The sequence below is a fragment of the Eublepharis macularius genome, chromosome 9, assembly GCF_028583425.1.
Source record: "Eublepharis macularius isolate TG4126 chromosome 9, MPM_Emac_v1.0, whole genome shotgun sequence".
Taxonomy (NCBI): domain Eukaryota; kingdom Metazoa; phylum Chordata; class Lepidosauria; order Squamata; family Eublepharidae; genus Eublepharis; species Eublepharis macularius.
Genome location: NC_072798.1, coordinates 97315610 through 97342919, shown reverse-complemented (window position 1 = coordinate 97342919; position 27310 = coordinate 97315610). Strand labels below are relative to the sequence as shown.

Below are 27310 nucleotides of genomic sequence, written 5' to 3'. Positions count from 1 at the left end.
GTTTCCTAAAGTTACAGGTGCTGCTTTTATTATTTGGGGGAGATTTTAACCATCCAGTATATTTTATTTTTAGATTTCAGATTTTTCTGCACACCTGGGGCTTTTCTCAGGTTTTTAGAAATGATTGGCCCAAGAAAACCTGACCAAGAGAGTATTTCAGGAATAAATCACTGTGAGAACTCTTTCTCACTACATTTCTTTCTCTCAGATATCCTAAATTCAAAAGACCAGAATACTCAAACACAAGATTACAAGTGAAGAAAAGAATTTGACAGAGAAATGAAAGATCACTATAGTTTCACCAATAATCTGACAGAAGCAAACACTCTGAAATTCAGCTAAGTCCGACTAAATCTTCCCAAATATCTCCAGCTGCGACAGGTAGTGGATGGGGCTCTTAGACAATCAATACTGGGTGGTTCTACTATATTATTGTCCATGAAAGTAGCCAAAATACCTTGGTTCGTGGTAGTTGAGATATGAATAATGTTCCAGGAGTTTCCATGTAATCCCATTGTCATATGAATAATGCAGTAAGACTCCTTCCCCAGGCTGGTCAGGTGCTTTACAGGTACTCAAGACTGATTTACTTCCAATTCGTAGGGTGAACTGGAGGAATCTAAACAACAAGGGTATGCAATAATGTATATTACAATTTAAACAACACTCCTTTTCTAAACTTGTTTTTTTCTTAATCGTAAAAATCTAGGCAAGTTTAGGTAAACAGTATTTGTATGAAATTGTGTATTCATTCTAGCAATGTAATGTGGCATATAGTTTTAAAATGCCAATCATTACTGTGCTCAATTATTTATTAGGAACCGGAGGGGTGGAGGAGATATCGAATGGATCTAATCAGCTGCCACAAGCTGTCAAAATAAATACAACCTCATGAATAATTAATTAGCACTTGGCTCCAGCGCTCACTTTTTGATATTAATGTTGCATGTTTGCAAACTCAGTCTTAAAATACTTAGCCCAAAATGTGTTCACTACTTAGCATTACAGACAAAGCAAAGGCTTTTTAAAAAGGGGAAGTGTTATCCACATAATCAAAATTAAATACTTTACAATGTAATCCTAAACACAGTTACAATCTTCTAAATCCACTGAAGACAGTGTGCTTTGAATGGTGTTTCTTTGCACTGCTCTACAACAAGCATATGTTATGTATATTTGCTGTGTCAAATGGGGCAATGTGCTTCTATGTGCTACCTGTGATGTTTACTCAAGAGCAAGAGTATTTAGGGTCTGGTTGTCATTTCTATATGCTGTTTCCGTTCATTCCTGTTTACCTGGACTGTGAGCTGTCAAGGAAAGAAGTGATAAGTTGACGCCTTCCATCTTTGCTGAAAACCAAGGCTTTCCCGCTTGCTAGGACTCCACAGCCAAAACTGACTTCAGCACCACGGATAGAGTAAAAATTGTGATATGAAGAGAGCCTGGAACTGGCAAAGCTCTCAGAGATAAACATAGGGAAGGTCTGGGAAGCCATTTCACATGCAGGTCCTGAAAAGCCAGGGTCACATCTGTAATCCAAAAAGACACGTACACATCTTATGGCAAAAAAATTATAAAGATTTGGGGAAGATCAAGTTATGAATCATGTTGGAAGTCTTTAGACAGACCAACCATCCCTCCATATAAATTTTAAAACACTGATTTAATATCTTTTTTTAAGCTTTAAATCTCTCCAAAGAATTTTTCCAAATGAAGCACATTCAAATATTGTTACCAAAGTGGGCACTTGAAAGAAAGACCCATTTATTTCAAATTAATGTACTTCCAACTAGATATTGTAATCTAAAGTGTAATTTGTGCATGAAATCAAGTCCTTTTTCATGTGTAAGAGGGTCGCAGCATAAGCCTAAGTGATCTTCAGTTTTTGCTACTAGATCTTATATGTACCCAACATTAATAACTATTATACCTATCAAAAGCCTCACCGTTCTAAAATGGTAGTACTGAAAAGCACTCTAAGCCTGATCCACAACCCAGTTTGTGTACTTTGGTTTTAAAAAAAATAAAATGAAATGAAAAGGGAGGAAGAGGGAAAGTTTTTTAAGGGCATTCTAGAAATGCCCTGAATATTGAGTGAGAAGAATCTGTTAAAGGCTGCAGCCAAATCTACAATAGACTATCCCATGCTTCATGGATTGGACCCTGTGGAAGCAGCTAGACCATGACCCCACCGAACTTCAGATCAAGCAAACATAAAACTAGCAGCCAAGGTTCCTACAAAAACAAGATGTGACCAGCTGCACTGGCCAATGCAAAATCCAAAATAAAATCTTTTTATTAACACCAATCAAAATGACAAAAAACTGTCCTGAATATTTCACTCAGAAGTTCACTTCAGTCATCTGCCAATTTGCCGGCTTCTCCAGCTGAATGTTTCCAGCACCTAAGGAAAGAGGAAGGTATTGCTTCCTTCCCAAATGGCTGTTCGCCATCACACTCTGGGAGAGGAAATAACAGAGGACTCTCACAATCAAAGCCTATAGGCATCTTTCATCTCTAATAGAGTTGCTAGCCTGTGTTGGAACATTTGGGGGCAGAATCAGGGAGGTTTTTTTTGCTGGCACTGTGATGCTGTTGGACTTCCCCTAATCTCTATGGTAAAGACTATAGAGATTTGGGGAGGTTGCTAGAACATCATGGATGCTATGACATCACTTCTGACATCACCCAGAAGTGATGTCATGGCATCCATACCATTTTCCCCTCCATTTCCCCCCTGCTGCTCCATTGAGTAACTGCAGGGGATGGAGTGTGGGGGAAGAAGACTAATCCCCTACACAACTTGTTCAAGGTTACTGGGAGTGAGAAAAAACAGTTTTTAACACCTGCATATTTTAATTGAGAAATTAAAGAATTGAGAAAAGGACCCCCCAAAGAACCATGGGTTGCATCCAGACTAAATAGGCAATTTCCTCTAATTCCCACTTGCTACTGCAGACCCCCCTCATGTCATTCTTCTAGGTTCTCTGTCCCCCAGTAGCAGCTCTTTGCAGAGATCAGTGAAATGCGGGGTGGGGGTGGGGAGGAAGGAAAGTTCCATTCTGCCACTGGAAAATTTAATCTGGATACGATCCCGTATTTTCTGCCATTGAGACAGAAGTGGTCTGAGCCATGCAGCTTGTTCTTCTACATGGTGTCCTTTTTGAGGACCGTGACTGTGCCACTAAAAGGAAGTCCAGTCCCAGATTCCCTCACACTTGGTTGGAAAGAACTACTTCACAAAGCATAAAAGACTCTTGCCTACTAGTTATGATGGGACTTACTTGCAACCCTTTCTGGTGCATTGTCCTCGCCCTGAGCAAAATTTGAGGCAAGATGGCCCAATGTATACTGCAGAAAAGAGAAACCAGTGATATCAAAATGCAAGATATAAATATATTGGGAGACAAACAAAAAAAATAAACAAGACACCTGTATATGGGATTCATAATATCAAGCAACACAGAAATAGTCCCTGAACGAGAGTAAAGAATAACTTGATAATGAGTTGGGGGGCGGGGTGTTAATGAAATAACTATATAATGAACTATAATGAAAATTAGTTGTTGTTGGATTATTTACATTATTTGGAGTACTGCTGCAATTAGGGGTACACTGTGAATCTGTCAGGACAGCAGTTGATGTACTGTTCTGAACATAATGCCTTTAAAACTAATACAAACAGGGGAATAGCCTCACAACAAAACAGTGGAAATTAACTGTCACATTTTCCTCCATATTTGTGTACCAAAAATTGCATTTCCTGAACCAGAAGACTTAATTTAATAGGTTTAATAGGAAGCTGAAAACAGTCTGGACTACAGTTTTGCTTTTCAAATTTCCAAGGTTGATGCAAAAGTTTCTCTTTAAAAAAATCCCTTGCAATTCAATAAAGTCTTAAAGCCTATATCTTAATGCATTGTAGTAAAAAATGCTCATATATTGTAGAAGGGTAATTAAGTTATTTCAATATTCCTTTCTGGAACTTCCTTTGCTTGACTGTGCCTCTCTCATTTGCCTTAGATATTAAATATAATACAAGGGATATATAATGCATCTTGGTTACTCTGTACTATTTTGTAAAGAAGATTTTAAACGTTGCAGCAACTCAACCACCATTTCTGGTAGGTGATAGTGTAGCTCAGTCACATGGCATGTGCTCCCTTGTGGGCAGCAGGAAGCGGAGCAAGAGTGTACCTTACCGTTTTGCTCATCTGGTGTCCGTGCCTCTAATATTATGGCCATCTATGTATTCACGTGTATATGTATAATATTCAGATAAGTAATACATGTGAACAAGACTGTTTTATACAATTGTGAATCAATTGTGCAGTTGGAGACTAACGGTGCAATATTTAGCAGAATTACACCCTTCTAAGTCCACCAAAGTGTATAACCTTAGAAAGTTGTAACAGCTTAGAATTGCAGATTACATGCATTAAATAAGATGCCCCATTCAAATCTAGGTGGATGGTTAGTGGCAGCCATGGAGGCAAAATGTGTTGCCTTTCCTAGTACTTTGCATTTTATCCTCATTCTGTAGTTGTTTTATATTAGGAAATTATTTAGCTTCTTTAGGGCAAAAATGAACGTAGGAAGAAAGAGTGGCAATTTACAGGGCTAGCCTGTCCACTAGGCAAACCTAAGCAATCATCTAGGGTGCCAGAGCTGGGGGGGGGGGGGTGCACCAAAAGAGTTAAGAGTGCCACAGACCCCCAGGGCAGAGAGAGGGCCGAATTAGCATTCCTCCTATGTATGTCTACTATGCCTACAAAGAAGCAGGTTGAATGAGCTTTACTCTTAGGGAGGCATGCTCAGGATTACAGCCCTTAGAATGAGTTGGTGTTTCATTATGTCTGCATGTGTATTGGGGGGGGGGGGACACCAAGATCACAATATGCCCTGCTTATCAACTAAGGGCACTGAGAATATACCACAGAAAACTAGCACTACCAAGGCACAATGGTGATGATAATGAATACTAACTGTTGTCAATTGCCCACATGTTTCCAAGGATTGGTCCCATTTGTCTCCATCGAATCCTGGTGTCTCTGGTTAGTGCTGCATTTGGAAGGGGAATAGTTATTCGGTTCCACCTGAAACAAACATATGAGCTCTCATGCTTTTAAAGTTACAATTTGATTTAAACGTTAAGAGTATTAAGCTTATACAAATTATGAGTGGACAGCTATATAACTCTAACAGCATTTCATTCTCCACAAGTCACGACTCATCCTCTGCTCTTTTAATTCATTTATTTAAAACATTTCTGTGCCACTTTCCCACCCAAATAGAGTCCCCAAGGCAGCTAACGCCAAAACATTAAAATATTTTAAGGCATTATAACAACATTTAAATTACAGTACATATTTAAACGACTCAATAAAAACATGTTCACACAACACAACCAGGGAGGAGGGCCATTCACAGTACCATACGCCAGGAGGTACTCAAACAAAACAAAAAAGTCTTCACCTGCTAGTGGAGGGACAGATGAATCTCCCTGGGGAGGGAGTCCCATTTTGGTGCCATGATCAAGAAGGCCCTTTCTTGGGTTGCCACCCATCTATCCTCAGATAGTGGGAGCACCTGAAGCTGGGCCTCTAAAAATGACCTGAGTGGATAGGTCTGTTCACTTGGGAGAAAGATGTCCTTCAGATATGCTGGCCCAAGCCATGCAGGGCTTTAAAGGTCAACATCAGTACCTTGAATTGAGCTCTTCTTGTCCCTCCCCCCTCCATTTAAATTTAGAGTGAAATTCTTTGGGATTTGTCTCTGAAACTCCTTATTCTCTTGGCTGTTCCAAACCCCCCTTTAAAAAAGACTTTCAGAAATAATTCTGGGAAGAACGTATCATGTTCTTTCTGATAGGTCAAGGAAGGAGAACATAACGTTAGTGACCACTCATTATTGTAGGAATTACTTAAACTTGGGAAAGTCTTCGTGGCACCATCCTCCTGAGGACGGTGCAACGAAGACTTTCCCAAGTCCCAAGTTTAAGTAAGATTTTACACTGCAAAGATAGCTTTCCACTGTTTAATGAGAACCAGTATATAGATGTTCACGTTTAACTATATATATGAGGTTGACAATAATATATTGTTTGGGCTTGATACAGTTCTTCGGGGCTTTTTTCTGGGGAAAAAGGTGGTGGAACTCAGTGGGTTGCCCTCGGAGAAAATGGTCACATGGCTGGTGGCCCCACCCCCTGATCTCCAGACAGAGGGGAGTTTAGATGGCCCTCCGTGCCGCCGAGCAGCGCAGAGGGCAATCTAAACTCCCCTCTGTCTGGAGATCAGGGGGCGGGGCCACCAGCCATGCGACCATTTTCAAGAGGTTCCGGAGCAGAGTCACCTGGGCTCAGGAGCACATGGTCTGCAGCTGCTAGAGGAGGTAAGGGCTTTTTGCCTTTCTTGGCTGTGGTGGGTTAAGCTGAGAAGCTAAGGGTGGTCCTCTCTAGCTTTGGGGCTTTTTGTGTGTAGTTTTGTGTTGATTTGAGTGTAGTTTTGAGGCTGAGTGTGTTTGGGCTTGATTGTGTTTGAGGGTGAGTGTGTTTGTAAGGCTGCTGGGGGTTGCTGGAGTACAAGCCACACCCCCCCTTTGTGCTCACCTCCTGTGCTTAGCAGGAAGTGACCTTTTGCATTGAAAAGGCAACTGCTGGGCAGGGGCAGGGCAGAGCAGAGTCACCTGGGCTCAGGAGCACATGGTCTGCAGCTGCTAGAGGAGGTAAGGGCTTTTTGCCTTTCTTGGCTGTGGTGGGTTAAGCTGAGAAGCTAAGGGTGGTCCTCTCTAGCTTTGGGGCTTTTTGTGTGTAGTTTTGTGTTGATTTGAGTGTAGTTTTGAGGCTGAGTGTGTTTGGGCTTGATTGTGTTTGAGGGTGAGTGTGTTTGTAAGGCTGCTGGGGGTTGCTGGAGTACAAGCCACACACCCCCTTTGTGCTCACCTCCTGTGCTTAGCAGGAAGTGACCTTTTGCATTGAAAAGGCAACTGCTGGGCAGGGGCAGGGCAGAGCAGAGTCACCTGGGCTCAGGAGCACATGGTCTGCAGCTGCTAGAGGAGGTAAGGGCTTTTTGCCTTTCTTGGCTGTGGTGGGTTAAGCTGAGAAGCTAAGGGTGGTCCTCTCTAGCTTTGGGGCTTTTTGTGTGTAGTTTTGTGTTGATTTGAGTGTAGTTTTGAGGCTGAGTGTGTTTGGGTTTGATTGTGTTTGAGGGTGAGTGTGTTTGTAAGGCTGCTGGGGGTTGCTGGAGTACAAGCCACACACCCCCTTTGTGCTCACCTCCTGTGCTTAGCAGGAAGTGACCTTTTGCATTGAAAAGGCAACTGCTGGGCAGGGGCAGGGCAGAGCAGAGTCACCTGGGCTCAGGAGCACATGGTCTGCAGCTGCTAGAGGAGGTAAGGGCTTTTTGCCTTTCTTGGCTGTGGTGGGTTAAGCTGAGAAGCTAAGGGTGGTCCTCTCTAGCTTTGGGGCTTTTTGTGTGTAGTTTTGTGTTGATTTGAGTGTAGTTTTGAGGCTGAGTGTGTTTGGGCTTGATTGTGTTTGAGGGTGAGTGTGTTTGTAAGGCTGCTGGGGGTTGCTGGAGTACAAGCCACACCCCCCCTTTGTGCTCACCTCCTGTGCTTAGCAGGAAGTGACCTTTTGCATTGAAAAGGCAACTGCTGGGCAGGGGCGTGAGCCGAAGGGCGAGAGCTAAAGGGCTCTTGGCCTGTGGCTCTTAGCCAGGGGATCATAGCCGTTTTCTTTCCTCTTAGTGTGTTATTCCTAAAACAGAATAATGAAGTCAGAATGCCAGCAGGGGGTTGGGGGCTTTCCAGTGTATTGCACTGAGTGTCACATGTATGACTATCTGCCTTCTGGTCAGAAGTCCTGGATGTGTGCTCGCTGCAAGGAGCTCCTGGTTCTCAGGGAACGAGTACGTACCCTTGAGGCCAAGGTGGCTGACCTGGAGAAGCGGAGACAGTTAGATAGGCACGAGGACAAGATTCTCAGGGACAGGACAGATGTGTCCCACTCTAAAAATGGCAGCGTTCTTGTTGTCAAGGAGAATGAGGATCTTGTGGAATCAGGGCACCGTATTGAGGATAAGGGGAACATGCCCTCAGAAGGGACCTCTTCTTCAGTTGGTGAGCAGGTTTCCTTTCGCATCAAGGAACCATCCCTGGGTGGGGCGGGAGGGAGGCTCTTGGTAGTTGGTGATTCGATCCTTAGACAAGTAGATAGCTGGGTGGCACAACCGCGTTCTGACCGTATGGTGACTTGCCTGCCTGGTGCGAAGGTAGCGGACATTACGCGTGTTATAGATAGGCTGGTAGATAGTGCTGGGGAAGAGTCAGCGGTCGTGGTCCATGTTGGAACCAACGATGTTGGGAAATGCAGTCGTGAGGTCTTGGAACAAAAATTTAGGCTGTTAGGCAGGAGACTCAAGGCCAGGACCTCCAAGGTAGCCTTCTCAGAAGTGCTACCTGTTCCACGTGCAGGGCCAGAGAGACAAACGCAGATCAGGAGTCTCAATGCGTGGATGAGACGATGGTGTAGGGAGGAAGGGTTCAAGTTTGTTAGGCACTGGGATTCTTTTTGGGACAAGCGGGAGCTGTACAAGAGAGACGGTCTCCACTTGTCCCGAGAAGGAACCCGGCTGCTGGCACTTAAAATCAAAAAGGTGGCAGAGCAGTTTTTAAACTAAATGCTAGGGGAAAGCCGACAAGAGATAAAGTGTCTCTGGTTCAGGATGGTTCATCTCAGAGAGATGAAGGGCTAGGTATAACACTTCTACAGGGAGATAGATTAGAGTTGTCAACTGAGGTGGAGACAAACAGTGCAGATGACCTAACTACGTCTCGAGGCAAAGTGTGCCGGGGAAGTTACAGGTGTTTATATACAAATGCTAGAAGTGTCCGAGGTAAAATTGGGGAGCTGGAATGTTTAGTGTTGGGCGAATCCATAGACATTGTGGGCATATCAGAAACTTGGTGGGATGAGGAAAATCAGTGGGACACGGTGATTCCTGGATATAAATTATATCGGAAGGATAGGGAGGGAAGGGTTGGTGGTGGGGTGGCTCTATATGTCAGAGAAGGTATACATTCCAGTAAGATTGAGAAGGTAACTGAATTAGATTCGCTTCTGGAAATGCTATGGGTTGAAATTACGGGCCCAAATGGAAACTTAACTGTGGGAGTTTGTTATCGCCCTCCAGATCAGAAAATAGAGGAGGATTATAAAATGATGACAGGATTAAAGATGGCTGCTAAACAAAAAAACTGTGTTGTAATGGGTGATTTTAACTACCCACACATTGACTGGGCCAATGGGTGTTCGAATCGGGGGAGAGAAAGTGAGTTTCTAGACTGTCTCAATGACTGTGCTATGGAACAGATGGTTACAGAACCTACTAGGGGAGAGGTGATCCTGGATTTGGTCCTCAGTAATGCTGAAGACCTGGTGACAGATGTAAATGTGATTGCACCACTTGGGAACAGTGACCATAATGTTATTGAGTACAACATATGTATAAATAGGAAATTGCCAAATAAGACCAACACAGCCATGTTTAACTTCAAAAGGGGTAACTTTTCTGAGATGAGGGGGTACGTGAAGAAGAAACTGAAAGGGAAAGTAAAAAAGGTCAAAACACTTGGGGAATCTTGGAGACTATTTAAAACTACAATCCTGGAAGCTCAAATTAAATATATACCGCTGGTTAGGAAAGGCACAAATAGGTTTAGGAAAAGGCCAGCATGGTTAACAAGCAATGTAATAGAAGCTGTAAAAGGTAAAAAGGATTCTTTTAGGCAGTGGAAAACTAGTCGGAGTGAGGTTGATAAAAAGGAGCATAAGCTGTGGCAAAAAAAGTGCAAGTCTGTGATCAGACAGGCAAAAAGGGAATATGAGGAGCATATTGCAAAGAACATAAAGAAAAACAATAAACAATTCTTTAAATATATTAGAAGTAGGAAACCAGCTAGGGAGGCCGTGGGGCCCTTGGATGACCAAGGCGTAAAAGGATTACTAAAGGGTGATAGGGAAATGGCCGAGAAGCTGAATGCGTTCTTTGCTTCTGTCTTCACTGTGGAAGATAAGAAGTGCATGCCCACTCCGGAAGCACTGACTTTGGGAGGGGTTTTGAAAGACCTGAGTCACATTGAGGTGACGAGAGAGGAGGTTATGCGACTGCTAGATAATTTAAAAACTGATAAATCACCGGGCCCAGATGGCATACATCCAAGAGTTCTGAAAGAACTCAAGTGTGAACTTGTAGATCTCCTCACAAAAATATGTAATCTGTCATTAAACTCTGCATCTGTTCCTGAGGACTGGAAGGTAGCTAATGTTGTCCCCATCTTTAAAAAAGGTTCCAGGGGAGATCCGGGAAATTACAGGCCAGTCAGCCTGACGTCAATACCGGGTAAGTTGGTGGAAACTATTATCAAAAATAAAATTAGTGGGCACATTGATGACCAAAAGCTGATGAGGAAAACTCAGCATAGGTTCTGTAAGGGAAGATCTTGTCTCACCAATCTGTTAGAGTTCTTTGAGGGAGTGAACAAACAAGTGGACAAGGGAGACCCGATAGATATTGTTTATCTTGACTTCCAGAAAGCTTTTGACAAAGTTCCTCATCAAAGGCTCCTAAGTAAGCTCAGTAGCTATGGGATAAAGGGCCAAGTCCTCTTGTGGATCGAAAACTGGCTAATTAATAGGAAACAGAGAGTGAGCATAAACGGGCACTTCTCACAGTGGAGGGTGGTGAGCAGTGGGGTGCCACAGGGGTCGGTATTGGGTCCAATGCTTTTTAACTTGTTTATTAATGATTTGGAATTGGGATTAAGCAGTGAAGTGGCTAAATTTGCAGATGACACGAAATTGTTCAGGGTGGTGAAAGCCAGAGAGGATTGTGAGGCACTCCAAAGGGATCTGTCGAGGCTAGAAGAGTGGGCATCCATGTGGCAAATGAGGTTCAATGTAGCCAAGTGCAAAGTAATGCACATTGGAACCAAAAATCCAAAATATAAATACAAGTTGATGGGGTCTGAACTGGCGGAGACTGACCAAGAGAGAGATCTTGGAGTCATGATAGATAACTCACTAAAAACGTCAGCACAGTGTGCGACTGCCATAAAAAAAGCTAATGCTATGCTAGGGGTTATTAGGAAAGGGATTGAAAACAAATCAGCCGGTATCATAATGCCTCTGTATAAATCGATGGTGAGGCCTCATTTGGAGTACTGTGTACAGTTCTGGTCGCCACACCTTAAAAAAGATATCATAGCACTGGAAAAAGTACAGAGAAGGGCAACTAAAATGATTAAAGGGTTGGAACACTTTCCCTATGAGGAAAGATTGAGGCGCTTGGGGCTCTTTAGCCTGGAGAAAAGACGACTGAGGGGAGACATGATAGAGGTTTACAAGATAATGCACGGGTTAGAGAAGGTCGAGAAAGATGTGTTTTTCTCCCTTTCTCGCAATACAAGAACTCGTGGGCACTCTATGAAATTATTGAGCAGTCGGGTTAGAACAGATAGAAGAAAATACTACTTTACACAAAGGGTGATAAACACATGGAATTCGTTGCCACAGGAGGTGGTGGCAGCTACAAGCATTGCCAGCTTCAAGAGGGGACTGGACAAATATATGGAGCAGAGGTCCATCAGTGGCTATTAGCCACAGGAGATAGATGGTATTCTCTTTGTGGGGAGGTGGTGCTCTGTTGTCTTGGTGCTGGAAGGAAGGCAGTGGGAGGGCTTCTGGTGTCCTGGCCTCACTGACAGTCCTTTAGATGGCACTGGATTTCTAGCCACTGTGTGTGACAGAATGTTGGACTGGATGGGCCACTGGCCTGATCCAACATGGCTTTGCTTATGTTCTTATGTTCTTAACCCCGTTCCCCCGCGTTCCTGCTGAAAAAAAGCCCTGCAGTTCTTAAGGATTGAAACGGTCAGATAGCTCATTGGTTGAAGCAAATCATTTTCAAGCCCATAGGTCCTGAAAACAGAAGGCTGGCTTTGCAGTGACAAGGAATAACCTTTTGTAACATGTTAACAGTTTCGATTTGCTTTTCTCTGTTTGCTATGAAAAAGTGGTTATATGGGGCCACCATCTTCACTGCTTTGCAGAGTAACCAACAATTTCATCTCCCATCATTCTGATGTCGGAACTGTGTTGAGAGAAAGCTCTCTTACCCACTGTAGTTTTCAGAGGCATAAACTGTGCTGTGAGGAAGGTGAGACCCTGCACAGATCTCTGGTAAACATTCAGAGTGAAGTAAGGACCAGGAACGGCCATGGTTGGTGGAGAACTCCAAACTGACGCTAGCAATGCAAAGAGAAAGAGAAAACAAATGGGACACTTCAGCCACTCCAGACTAAATCAGATAAATTGACATTTGTAGCAGAAACACATAAAAGCTTTAAAATCGTGGCTGATTAAATAATTGATTCCCCAGATATTGGAGTACGAAGTGCCTCTGAGTGCTAAACATTCGAGATACAGACATGAAGCAAAGCATGTTAAAAGACAAAATGGTATGCCATGTCAGAAATTATTTACCTGATGAGTGGGAGAGCAGCTTCTGTGGGTCTTAGACCACCACCAGGCTCTGATTTTTACATTGAGTATAAAGAGGCTAGATGTTGCACAGATGTGTCAAATGAAAATCAAACGGAGGAAGGGCTGAGCATTCCTACTGCTACGACATTTATCAGTTTTGTGGAGGGGTCAGCAGGCTTTAGTAGCGATTGAGTTAGGTTATTTATTTTTAATGAGTGCTGAGTTATCAGGTTTAAAAAGGCAAATTGTTCATGCTTGCTACATTCCGTAGAAGAACAGAAATATCATAGGCATAACCAGAATTGTTATCATCTTAATCAAGAAACTGTACAGCACACCGGACAGCTTCAAGTAGGTAAGAGGTGCTAGAGGAAAAGGGACAGAAGTTAGTTAGTCCAAGAACAGATTGCCTAGACTTTCCTCACTCTTCTCCAAGAAGAACTGGTCGTGTGTATGAGGCAGTTCTTCATTTATTTGCTTAAAAATATGTGGCGCCTTTCTGGCCCAAAGAATATTCAAGGCTTACAAAATACAAAAGCAGACCCTATATAAAACCGTCATAACAATAAGAACAGTAGCAACGAGAATTCCACCTCGTGCTTGGTGGATGTCTGGCAGGGGAAACCAGGTGTTGTCCTTCAAGGCACAGGAGACCCTGATGGTTATCATCAGACAGTGAATGGTGGTTTCCCCTTGCATGACTAGTTCCCTGATCAGAAGTCTGTGAAGATAGTGTTTCTAGTTGATGCTGTTGTTACCATGTTTAAAAGAGAACTGAACAGGAAGGTTGTAGAGCCCACCAATACGATGCACAGAGACTATGATGGAGAACTACATCAGTCACTTGCATACTTTCTTCTATTTGATGTAAGAAGACAACACAATCAACAGTATCAAAACTGGCTGAAAGAGAATCAACAGAGAAGAAACTCCCTTATTTAGCTGTAAGCATAGTCTATTTATTAGGATTCAGACCTCACAAACACAGGGAGAGGCAGATGTGCCCCATAGCCTCCCTTGGGCTATGATTGTGGCTCTTAGTATTATTCCATGTTAAAATGAGGAGGAGGAAGAGGAGGAAGCACAGCAGCCACAGAAACTAAGGGAGAGAATGGAGAATGGAACAGGAGCAGAGAATGGCACACAGCAACAGGAAAAGTAAATCAACTAATAGTTTATTCTCTGCAAATATACCTAGAAACAGGGCTTTTTTCCAGGGGGGATGTGGGGGAACAAAGTTCCGGAACCGCTTGAAAATGGTCACATGGCTGGTGGCCCCGCCCCCTGATCTCCAGACAGAGGGGAGTTTAAATTGCCCTCTGTGCTGCTGTAACGGCGCGGAGGGCAATCTATACTCCCCTCTGTCTGGAGATCAGGGGGCAAGGCCACCAGCCATGTGACCATTTTCTCCGAGGGCAACCCACTGCGTTCCACCACCTCTTTTCCCAGAAAAAAAGCCTTGCCTAGGAATAAGCCCTATTGAACATAATGGAATTTATTTCCACGTAGATATGCAGCTGCCCTAACAGCCCAGACTAGCCAGATCTTGTCAAAGTTCAGAAGCTAAGCAGGGATGGTACTTGGATGAGAAACCACCAAGAAAGATTCGGGCTGCTATGAAGAGGAACTCAACGGCTAACCAGCTCTGCTCATCTCTTGACTCTGGAATCCCATGAGATGGAACTTCATGTGGTCACCATGATTTAGTTGTGATTTGGCACCACACTTTACCTTTATGCCTAGGATTGCATGTTAAAGAGGACAGAAAAAGTGAAAGGTAGAAAAGAGACTGTGTAAGCAAAGTAAGCTACATCCAGGGACAAGCACTCACATAGCCCTGTAGCCAAGCCAGCAACACCATGAAACCTGCCTCAATAACAACAATAGTGGTGAGAGAAGCATATGGAACACGCCTGAACATGCCTGAAAGATGCTTTATCCTGAATCAGACCATTGGTCCATCAAGGATAGTACTGTTTATTTTGACTGGCAGTGGCCCTCTAGGGCCTCCAGCGAAATTCTTTTTCATCACCTGCTATCTGATCCTTTTAACTAGAGATTCAAGCTGGGATCAGGGGCGGCGGGCCTATTGAGGCCAGGTAGGCGGTGGCCGCAGGCGCAGGGTGCCGGAAGGAGCGCCGGAGGAGGCTCGGCGGGCGGGAGCGCACGCCACAAAGCACCAGCCTCCTATTCCTCCCACCCCGCGCCGCTGCCGCCGCCGCCAGCACAAGCCCCTGGCCAGGCGCAGCCACCACGGGCAGGCATCTGCGGCAGCGCAGGCAACCGAGCGGGAGAGCTCGGAGGCCGCCCGCCGCAGCAATCGGGCCGGCGGTGGCGCGTGCGCTCCCGTGATAACGTCACGCGTGACGTCATCACGCAGGCCGGTGCGCGCGCGCGCGCTTATGCGCGCGTGGGGGCGCCCGGCCAGCCAGCCGCGAGCGAGGTAAACCCTTGCTCCGCCCCTGGCTGGGATTGAACCTGAGACCTTCTCAAGCAGATGTTGTACTACTGAGCCATGCACACTTTCTCCCAGAAACTGAGTACTGGATTACACAGGTCTAAAATATATGCTTCCTATCAGCAGAGTGAACGTGATCAACCAAATCCAGCTCCTCCAGGGGTCTGGATCTACGTGTTAATAGAGCACGGCCACCTGAAACAACTTAGCGGGATGAGATCCTGCTGACAGACAGAGCAGCTTTCTTGGCCACCATCTCCACCACCTCATAAGCCTTCAATGAGATGCAGTGATGCTCTCTGGCCGACTGAGCGCACGTCTTCTGCCAACAACATTCTATGGGTCTCCAAACTCTTTAAATCCTCCCCCAGCTCAGATATAAACCAAGAAGCAAAAATACATTAAACAGTGCAAAGTGTTAACAGAAGTGTTAAAAAAACCCTTTTGAAAAATATATATGCAAAATAATTTCAGCAACGCAATTTAATTCTAATACCCACAAATGAAGCATTAAAATAAATTAATAATTCATCAGCCTGGTGCCAAATAGTTAGAACATGGTTTATTTAATTCAGGATAATTTCGTTGGAATATGACTCGCCTTAAAGAATGTTTTGCTGCGAACTTATTGCATATATAAATAGTTCATGAGGCTTCACTGATTTTGAGAGGAAATGGATACTTTAGAGAACAGCATTCACTGCATACTACACTTGATCTTAGCCAAAAGGCCGAGAAGCCTGTGAGCACCTATTATAAATAATGCTTGAGTGGACATGGATATCTGTACCACCAAATTATTTTTGAAATGCAAATGAGGATTATAGAAAGTTACCAGTTTTTTAAACCAAAACAGAACAAATCGCCTGCCTCTTAAATACTATGTGAGCTGAAAGAAAAGAAAAACTTCAAAAGAGATCAAAGGCTCTACTAGAAGATTCTACTGTGAAGCAGAAATTGTGTTTATACTTTGGGGTGTGACCAAGAAAATATCCATTTCAGTTTCAGTTCCAGGGGTTCTGGAATAATTCCGTTCCATGACTAGTTTGTTCCAGGCTGGCTGGTGCCATCTCGGAACTGATCTGTCTGTTTTTTTCCATTTTCATGAGTTTTGGTTCATTGCATGCAGATGGGCCGCACATGCGCCAATGCATGCTGTTTTTTTCAAGGCGGTTAGGTGGGGAAATGAGGCTCTGGGACAGCTGTTTTCATGCTTAACTCCAAAAAAGTCTCAACCATTAGTCCCCCTCCTAGTCTAAACCATTGAGTTTTTTTTCCTCAATAACACATGCACACAACAACAGACCCGCCGAAGGAGAGTGTCAGCAAGTGGAGCAGCAGGAGCGGTATGTTCCAAAGTACGAGGTTGCTTCATCCAGTGCAGTGCCGCAACATTAAAAACAATCCTGCTCCATGTTCACTTTTTTCTTCTTCTATATTGCCAGTAACTTACTACCCTTGCATTCTGCTGCTGCTGTTTCCTTATGCTTTGTAGTTTTGTTCCCACAATGAGGGGCAAATCCAGATCCTTCCTTTTGATACTCAGCATTCCGCTGCCAAACAGGGCATTCTCGCTGCTGATCTTCTCCATCACCCTCGTGTGTGCAGGCAGGCAGGCAGAATGGCAGAATTCCTCCCCCTCATGTTTTCCCCATACATTTTCCTTTTGCTGTGAGGGCAGGCAGGATGGTTTTTGAAAGGTACATGTTTGTCATTTGACTCAGAAAAAGAGAGAGCCCTGAAAGACTATGGAAGCAATCCTTAACAGTTCTACTCAGATGTGAGTCTTATGTTATTCAATAGTCCTTATTCCCAGGAAAGTGTCTTTCGAATTGCAGCCTATGATTGAGTCTCTCTTCCAAATGTTTCCAAAGCTGATAGGAGGTGAGGGGTCTCCCCTTGCGAGGACAGGATTGGCAGGGAGGGAGAGAATGCACTCATGCACATTTGTCTCATTCCACCTTCCCGTCAACATACTTAATTAATACTTAATTAATAACGTAAGGGCTCTCTCCCCTTGGGATCTCATTAGCGAATGCTGTTCAGGAAAACAAGCTGCTGCCCTGCAAGGTGAGCCTAGTGCCTGCCTGCGTGCTGCTGAAAAGTACGAAAGGAAATACACAAACTTTTTGGTGGGAGGAATGCATTACAGTTTAGTTTTCCAGATGTGGACCATCATTCCGGAAGCTGCTTTAATGAGCTGAACCAGTGATTACTGTGTGTATTTTTGACTTGTTTTTTCTGTTATGTGCACCCCTACTTATACATATACTTTAAAAAGAATTTCCTTATAAAAGGAAGTGCTTTAACCACGGACCTAAAAGATACTGAGCATACTTGACTGGAAACAATTCTGTGTTCTGCGGCACAGTGGCAGCAAAGCATATGAATACATAAGGGCAGAGCACATAAAATGCACATAAACACATGGCTGGCTCCAGAGGCTTGCTGGGTAGGACAACTGCCAGGGTCCTAAGGGAGCTCACAAAGGAAGTCCATAGGAGTTGGGCTAAACCTTCAAAACAGCTGTCAAGCTTATCTATGATTTTTGTTGGGATTTTAGCAAGTGTCCTATGTTCAGTCATGAAAGAATTAAATTGTTATTGTTTGTTCTGTCAGATAGCTAGTTAGCACAGGACTAATTAGGCCTCGAGTAAAAGTTCCCCCCATAGAAAAGGGGAGTCTTTAGTCTTAATGAAGGAATCTAGGATTGTCTATCGGGGGCAATTAACTAGAAACATAACACTATGATTTTATTGCTCTTTGTTCAGCCTAAGTTGTGTTCAGTCAGTCAGTAACTCTGTCTTTCTAACCAAATGTACCCTTTTCCCTGATATGTAGTAAAAGTATTTTTCTAGAGCTAAAACCACAGAAGTCTGTCTACTTATTTCCAACGTGCTAATATCAAACTCTGACTTGCACACATGTCCGCTATGCAGAGGAGTTTGGAGTGTTCCACGTTGCATGTCTCACTATCTCAGGCCTTTGCTCATTAAAAAAGAGACCAGTGAAAGTCTCTTGTCTAAGTGGCCCCCAAGAGTGGCTCACTGGGATATTTTATGGCCTTGCACAGACACTGTAAGCATTGTGGGGGTGGCAGCAGCTGAAGGGGCATTTGTTCAAGAGCAAGCACAGGAACCCTTCCACAAGGGCACCTCCTAAAGTCTGGATGGTCTGCACTAACATTCACTAATACAGCATCTGATGGGATGTGGAAGCTTATTTCTTCCACAGAAGTCTGTACACCAAATTAGAATAGCCTTGTGCAGATGACCCATCCACGTACTGACTCATCACATGAGTAAGAAGAACTGGCACACACACACACACACCCAAATCTGTCCAATTGCCAAATCATCTGCACAGTGTGAATGCTTGGAGAAACTGCCTGCGTGTACATCCCTCTCCCCCCGATCAGTAATGCTGATTTCTGAACACCATGGATCACGGGGAGGGCACGGGCCCTTCCTCTGCATGTGCAGACAACCTGCACTGTGCAGACAACCTCTGCACCGTGCAGACAACCTGGTGATGGTGAGGAGGTGGGGCTAGAGCACTCGCTCCTGTTTGCCTTCCCCACATGTTGAGTCAATGCACAGACAGGCTGTATGCAAAGGGCAAATGTTGAGTTGTATCAAATGGATAGCTATCAAATGGGCTGCATTTTGCTCACTAATGCTAATTAGCTTTTTAATAGACTTGCTGCCAGGCTTTCCTTTTTGGCTACAGAAGTCACATGGTCTCACCAACAGCAGCACAGCCAGAAAAAGGCATTCTGTCTGAACGCAGCAGTCATACTTCCTCATATTTATAAACGAGTCAGCAGCAGCAAGCAAAATATTGAGTAAAGACTTCTCATAAATTTACATGGGAGTTTGTGCAACTTTGTTTTGTTTCAGAAATAAAGAAAACATGGCAGAGTTCTGTGACAACTGAGTTATAAAAAGAATCAAAACAATTATATACAAGAGTTGAAATTTAGCTCACATTACCTGTTGCCGGGCTGATGGGTTCCACAGCCCAGGTTAATAGAAAACTGGATCAGATGAGTTACAGTGGAAGAGAGCACGGGCAGGACGTGGAAGTAGTCAACTGCCCAGACGTTTCTGTTGCGTCCCTGGTGGTTCTTCTGCTTGAGGCAGAACTTGGTAGCCAGAGTTTGCAACTCTGGACTGATAACGACTGAAACCAAAGATGCCACCTTCAACAAAAATCAAATTAATTACACTTACGTAAACTGTGTAGGATTTTTTAAAAAAATAACATTTACAATAGCTTTTGGAAAGTTTTGCATAACCATCCACTAGCTGCCTTACTTTTCTTCTGCTTTGATAAGGATCGTATACGTTGACACAGGGTGACTTTATTAAGTGGTTTCATACTCATTCTGAACCTTCAAGGGACTAGAGTCATGCGGGTGGGACTATGATTTGTAAGAGAGCATTCTCAGCAGTCTCATCAGAGTACAGCTCCTGCTTTGGGCTGGTGGGTGGAAGCATTCCACTTAAACTGATATAAAAGTAAAACATGTGCGGTATAGACATTCTTAGATTTAGAGGAGTTGTTTGGCATTGAAGGTTACATTAGAAATGGATTCTGAGCATAAGGGTCATTGGTAATTTGCACAGTGATTATAACAACAACTCCCCAAGAAATTTCACTGATCTTTTAACTTTCCTTGAAACTATGGTGGCAACTCATAATAGTGCTAGCAGCCCAAAGACTTTGTGAATGAACAGCCGTGTTGTTTACTCATTTTAAGTTATATTTTTCATTCTCAGGGTCATTAAGTCATTTAGCTTGAGGCCACTCACAAGTGACACAGAATATCAACAGTGGCATGAAATCTGCTAGTGGTATGGCAGACACAACCAAAAGCATAAGAACAACCCAGCTTTCATGCTGAATTGCGTATGGAGGTGGTCACTATCTGAGAAATGCATTTGAAATTAACCACCAAGGTAGCGCTGAAGCCTGTTTCGCCTGCACCAGGACCTTCGGGTCCTGTTGCAAACACTCACCCTGTAAGAAGCGTAGGTCATCGTATCCAGATTTATGTGATCCCTTCTCCCCTCAATCTTTGCATAGAGAATAACATCGTTTTCATGGGCTTCACCTGCATCACAGCTTCCACCTGTAAGAATTTACATATTTGGGGAATTCAAATAATTTGTATTTAAAAAGGCAATCACCTTAAATTCCGAATAAACATAAAAATGATAAGGACGTCTCCCTCCCTCTCTCTCACACAAGCACATCCCTCAATGACCTTATTGACCTCCTAGGAACTACAAACACTCTTCTATTAAAATTATAAATTCTTTTCTAGATCTAGAAGGGTTACAAATCTATAGATTATAATGCAAATTAGCAGAGACATCACAATGCTAATCCAGATGCTTCTCAAGAAGCTATTATAGCTAGGGCTGGGTAAAATCTTCTCACTTATTGCTACAGATAGTTCCATCTGGTATCAGGACAGAAAAGGATATATGATCTTCACAACAGGAAGAGCTTTGAAATTCCGGAGTTGTTCTGTTACATTTGAATTCTGTATTTGTTGTGCGCGTTCAAAAGGTCAAACCTTGGCTTTTGTTCATTATTCCCCTCTATGGAATATGCCCTGTTCAGAATTGAACTGACAGCTATTACTTAGGGATGGTCAGGAATTAGAACTGATCCACACATTAAGAATAACAGCATTAGCAGAAGTAGCCTATGTGGTTTCGTTGATGCTGTATCACTGCAGACTTGAGATGGAGGACTGTAATTCCAGACAAACAAACAAACCCGTTGCTGGCCACATTAAACAAGCATGTCAGGAAAAGAACTATACAGAATTTTCTATCCAGAGGTGCCGGGTTTTCTATATACGAAGTGGTTTTTTTAAAATAAAGATTAATCATGCACTCTCATAGCCACAATCTAAATAAAAATGTTAAAGATGATGCTATTGTCCTTTTTACAAAGCCTTAATTTTCCTTATCTGAGTATCAACAGTTTTTTTCACCAACTCAGTTTTTCCCTCATGCAGTGTCTTAATTTTACAGCCATTGTTGCTGAACCAACAGCTTTCTCCATGAGTTCAGAAGGTCAACAAATATCTTTCCTGTTTTTCATGCAGGTGTGGCTAAGCCTGGAAAACCTGGAAGTAAAGTAATGTTCCCTTCCTGTACTTTTTCTTGGTACATCATACTGCAAAGAGTATATGTGACAATTCGAAGGGTCTATCATACAACTTCCTCTTCAGTAAGACAGGTACTTTGTTCTTGTTGACATGGAAGGTTGCTTTGTTAGGATAGCTAATTCAGTCTCTGTTTCCTCTACTGCTTTTCCATTTCACATTAATGCATGATGTGTTGAAAGAATAAATGCCCCACACAGTTTTACCTGATCTGTGGGGGCCTGCCTATGTAGCAACATTCCTGGGAAAGTGTTGCAAAAAACTCCCCTGTGCAACTGCCAGAGCCATTTGGATCTTTTGTTCGTTTAAATTTTGTTTTTCACCATCCACAATATTGATGCAACACCAGTGATTTCAGCTCTCTCACTTACAGAGAAAGACAGTTCTGCTTCTGTAGCTATTTCCCCCCTTTGTTATCACATCTCTTGAAAAGTCATCCCGAGCAAGGTGCATACAAGCTTCCAAACGCATTTTAATACAAAGTAAACGAGAGACAGTGTGGTGTAGTGGTTAGAGTGCTGGACTAGAATCTAGGGGATGCAGGTTCGACTCCCCACTCTGCCAGGGAAGCTCACTGGGTGACCTTGGGCCAGGCTCGTACTCTCAGACAAAGATCATTACAGCAGCAGCTCACTGCAGGGTCTAGCTAGAAGCTGCACATGCTCTAATTTGGGGACTTTTTTGACGTCTTTTCTTGCAAGGTGACACTACCTGTAGCTCAGACTCCAAGAAATTGGACTTGTACTCCTCACTCACTGGAAAAGCAGCAGTTGAGGTGGCAGCAAAAGGTCAGAACTTGCCACTTACAAAGCTGCCAGAAAAAATGGAAACCATATGCTTAAGCTGCCCTTTTCTTAATATGTAATAAAACTTACCCAGATCTAGATGTTGTCAAGATTTGCACACAAACTCACCCATACAGGCAATGATGTGGAATAAGAATGAGAAAATGTACAGAGCAATTATGCACACTCAGCATTCTGAGTGAGGAGTGAGGAGTGAGGAGACGGGATGCTGCTGCCGCAGAGCTGCCTTCTGCAGTGGCAGCCCTGTGTTTAACATAAGGTCTGGTTCTGCTGAAAGAGAAAAGGAGGCAAGAGGCGAGACTGCTGGCATTCCTTTCATGGAGCTTTCCGATACAACCTCTAGTAGTGGAAGAATGAGGTGAGCCATTACGGGCACACAAAAGCAAGAGCAGCCAGCCTTGACAGGCTGGTTGACAGAAGTATAGTTTGCAATACAATCTGCAGAAGAATAGTTCTCCTCTTCTAATCTGGAGTTCAGAAGCTAAGCATGTTAAACTGGCACATACTCACCCATAATGAAAAAAAATCTGAAATTTCCATAGCCGGTAGTGTCCATATATGGAGTGCATAATTTTCTCTCTCCATCCCTGAGGAACACAACAGATGAACCGGATTCCAGCGTTCCACATTCAGTACCAATGACAGCTCCAGATATATCCCACCTAATAACACCAACCAAGAGGAAAGAGACAGGATCACTTTACACATTATGCGGAGTATTTGCTGAAGAGTAAACATGTAGAAGGAAGCTATCCCCAGCCACGGCTCTGTAATGCACATTTTTGTCATATTCACACTTTACCTAAAGATCTTAAGTACAACATCTGAAAACAGAACATGTGAAGTGAAAGCAGAAAACTTGTATTATGGTCTACAAAGTTTATTTCAGTTTTCCCCCCTAATTTTAAAAAATGTTTATTTTGCCACTTGTTATTTGCCAATAACAAGTGTCCATTACAATAAAATAAGTAAGACAACATTTTAAATATATTTAGCATAACCTCAAATAGCAACATGGCTTACTGGATTCATTAAGACAATTTAAGTGGTTCTTTTTAATGTTCATCTATTTGTTTTTCCCTGGTTATATCCTCAGTGATAGGTAACAGTGTAGGGAATGGGCGTGGTAAAGTGAAGCAGTAATGTTATCTTGAACCAGCTTTTTCTTTGTAACATCCCCAACCGCAGTCCTTTTCTGTTGTATATATAACAAACCTGATGACCTTTGCATCTGATGAAGTGAGGTTCTGCTAGACTCCTGATTTATTTTGCTGCTGCAGACTAACACAGCTGCCCCCCCCTGGAATTAGCACCCCTGAATGAGTGTCAGTAATGGACTGGGAGTGAATAAGGTGAAGCTTAAAGACAAATAAAATAAAGATGTGTACCGGGCTATTGGGGAAAGTTCTGGTTCTGTATGGGATTACATGAGTTCTGAAGAGTCAGTCTGGAGGCATTGCTGGATCTGGCCCTGCTCTTGGAATCCAAGGAATGGCTGTGGTCCAAAGGACTTTTTTCTAGATTTGGCTGATTTCAACTAGGCTTACTGTTGGAAAGCTGAGATCTGGCCATTATTTTTCATATTTTGGTTAACCTCCAGATTGCAATGTACTCTGTGTGGAGCTCTGTGGAGCCTCTGAAGAATGTTTGGAATCTTCACACATCCATGCACTCAAAGCAGACTAATATTGCCTCAGATCATGCGTCCATCAAGGTCAGTTCTGTCTACTCAGTGGCTCTTCAGGGTCTCAGGTTGGTGTCTTTTACAACACCTGCTGGCTGCTCCTTTATTTCTTTAAAACATTTTAATGCTGCCTTTCTACCCCAAAGGGTCCCCAAGGCAGTGATTGAACCCGGGGTCTTTTGCACGTAAAACAGGCATTTTCACTGAGCCACAGTCCCTCCCCTTCAGTTAGTTCAAAGTACTGTCATCTAGCCTGATTAAATGGTCCTTTATTACAATTGTTTTATTTCATTGGTTGCCAGGATGTTTCCAGGTCCAATTCAAGGTGACAGTATAGAATTCTAAAGCCAGCTTAAATGGTCCCATTCATCAGTGTTTCAAAAGGTGCCATATCTGGTGTGATCTATCCTTACACACTAACAGTACAATCCTAAACAGAGTCACTCCAGTCTAAGCCCACTGCTTTCAATGGACTTAGACTGGAGTAACTCAGGTTAGGATTAGAGATGGGTACGAACCGGAAGATGAACAAAAGTTCGTCATGCACCGGGCCAGTTCGTGTTTTGTGAACCAGCGGTTCGTGAAAGTTCGTTTTCCTCGAACTTCCATGAGCTGGTCTCCCGATTCGTGTTAAACCGCAATGCCCCTTTCTGTGCCACTGCAAAGCGGCACGGAAAGGGGCATTTAAACTTGCCAATCAGCTGCTTTTTGGGGAGATCCCCAACAAGTGCTGATCCAAACTGGTGGGGGTTTAAATGCCCGTTTCTCTGCTGCTGCGAAGCAACACAGAAAGGGGCATTTAAACTCCTGGATCAGCTGCTTGTCAGGGATCTCCCCGACAAGCAGCTGATCGTTTAAACAGTGGGTGGGGTTTGGCTGCCCAGCCAGGAGTTCCTGGCTGGCCAGCCAAGCCCCACCCACTGTTTAAATGGACATTTCCCTGGTGCTCCGAGTGGGGCGGGGGAAATGTCCATTTAAACCGGAACCGGGCTTGGCTGGCCGGCCGGGAGCTCCCAGTCAGCTAGCCAAGCCCCACCCACAGTTTAAATGGACATTTACCTGCCGCTCCGAGCGGTGGGGAAATGCCCATTTAAACAGCAGGTGGGGCTTGACTGGTCAGCTGGGAACTCCTGGCCGGGCAACCAAGCCCCGCTTTTTAAAAGATCAGCTGCTTGTTGGGTATCTCCCCAACAAGCAGCTGATCTGAGGTTTAAATACCCTTTCTGTGCTGCTGTGAAGCGACAGGGAAAGGGGCATTTAAACCCCATGAACCGGTTCACAAATTGGGGCAAGTTCGTGAAAGTTCATGAAATGCCTTGAACCACGAACCGCATGGTTCGGTTTTTTCCCGGTTCGTGCCCACCACTACTTAGGATTGCACAATTAGATCTTTTATTGGAGGTTCTCCTGAAAGTTGTATTGATTGTGGATACAAGACTAACATCTACTGGGAGAATTGGGCATTTTTAATTTAGTCTCAATAATGTCGATTGCCCTTCCCACCACTTTTTTATTTTCACACAATAGTAAAAACATATCCATTTCATCAAGCTTTAAAATAACATCCTTGCCTACTACTATTTATTTTTCAGTTTGTTATGTTTGATTTGATGTGATGGATTTAAGTTTTTGATTGTATGTATTGTCTTTTAAATTGTATTGAACACTTGAGTTTTTTAAAAAAAACTGATACAAGCACATTGTAAATAACTATATATGTTTATGTTTTGCCATAGATATAAATAGGAAATACTGTTGATATCTGAAGGTAGTATGTGGTACAGTTACAACAATAATTATTGTATTTTGAGGGTAGGTAGACTTTTGGCACCCAAGACAATAGCAAAACGGAGTTGAACCCAATTTGACTTATGAAGGGAAATTTCACAATGGTTCATTGACATTTTCTATGCTCCATTTAGTTCAATTAAAAGACTTTGTCTATTGACCCTCAAAACTGTAATGGTTAAGAATATGTATTATGCCTTCTCTCATAGATATAGTTTCCTTTTAGGAGATTCTAACAAACATGTTCAATTAAAAAGAAATCCTAAAACTGAAAAGGGAGGGGAATTCTTCAGTTCTCTTAAAAGATATGATACAACTCAGAGAAAAAGTGCTTGTTATAACATGTAAATATTTAAAAGGGATGCAAAAATCAAGTACTTGGAATTTTAACTTTCTGGGGGAGTCATCCTAAGCAGGATTTATTCCATGGGGTTTACTTCCAGGAAACTGTTCCCAGAATTGCACCATAAACCATTTTCTTTTGCTTGCTGATGACAGCTGAAATTAATAATAAAAAGTATAGATTTGTTTTTGCAATTTAAGACTGCACTCCTATGAGTACTGTAGCTTAACCTGCTTCACAGAATTATTGTAGGGATAAAATGGAGTGAGGGTGTGACCATATATCTTGTCTTAACAACAACAGCAGCAAAAATCCCACCACCATTTGCTCAGGAGTTTGGACACACACACACATTTGCCTTTCTGCACCTTTTGGTTTTTAGGTGTTGGGTTTTGTTGCAGTTGTTCCCCTCTTTTTCATTTACTATGATCTTTCCCAAACCATTGCAACAAAATAGATTTGGGGAAAGATCATACAACAGATGAAGAAAACTTGGGTGATGCACAAAAGCACATTACTATAGGAAAGTGGGGGGGGGGGGGAAACAATCCCAATAGCCAGGGCAAATCACTGAAGTACAGGTGACCTATATAAAATTTTATCAGTAGGAGTTACTGTTGCTTCATTAAAGTAACATTTTGAATTTTGTTAGTATTTTGTTGCTGGTGTCAGTCTACATGGAATAATGCGGGAACATTTGGGTAGCATGATTTTTTAAATATTCATTGTTTCTCTGATTTTGCATATTTATTTATTAAAAATGAGACTTAATACAGATATTTCTTTACATAAGATATGCTACTCAGAACCCACGAGCTACGTAATCTGCCCCCACATGCACTTTGAATATGGCCAAAACTAGTTTTTTTATATATATATTTTATTTCAAAGTGTTAATATACATTACAGAAGATAAATATTTTAAACGTTTACAATAAATGTTTGATTATTTAACAAGCTATAAATATATATAATAAAATTTTGAAATTAGGTAATTATTTGGCATTGCAAATAGGAGGACAAGTCAAATGTTCTATTTTTAGTGAATTAACCTAGTTCCCAAGCTAAAGAGTTGACAGAAAAGCTGATTTTATTGGGAGTGTATCGCTGTTTGAAAGAAAATCAAGGAATGGGAACCATTTTTCAATAAAATTAGTTGTTTGGGGGTAAATTTCTGCTGCCTGAAGTCTGTTCATTATTTTCTGCATTATGAATTGATCCCATATTTTGGTGTACCAAGTAGTCAGATTTGGGGGATTCTGAGATTTCCATTTAGTCGCTATTGTTGTTTCCGCTGCCACAAAAAGTATTTCAATTAGTTCTTGCTTAACAACAACAACGCCTTTATTGGCATATCTCAGGTTAGCAATACAGTACACAAATATAAAGGTAACAAGGGTAGTTTGAGTATAAACAGTTCGACATTTTTCATTCGATCCTTGATTACCAGACTTAAAAATAAGACTACCTTTTCAGTTATTTTGGAGGATGAATCATTCAGAA

General features: G+C 42.8%; 1 protein-coding gene across 1 annotated transcript in view; it reads right to left on the bottom strand.

The window, feature by feature from the left end:
• The window catches only part of RELN (reelin), a 534786-nt gene that overhangs the window by 179428 nt on the left and 328048 nt on the right, over positions 1-27310 (bottom strand). The window contains exons 12-19 of the mRNA XM_054988081.1: positions 22503-22654; positions 20024-20136; positions 18995-19203; positions 12178-12306; positions 4987-5096; positions 3285-3351; positions 1296-1529; positions 458-619 (exon numbers count right to left, since the gene is read on the bottom strand). Coding sequence (XP_054844056.1) covers positions 458-619; positions 1296-1529; positions 3285-3351; positions 4987-5096; positions 12178-12306; positions 18995-19203; positions 20024-20136; positions 22503-22654 — 1176 coding nt within the window. The remainder of the gene's footprint in view (positions 1-457; positions 620-1295; positions 1530-3284; positions 3352-4986; positions 5097-12177; positions 12307-18994; positions 19204-20023; positions 20137-22502; positions 22655-27310) is intronic.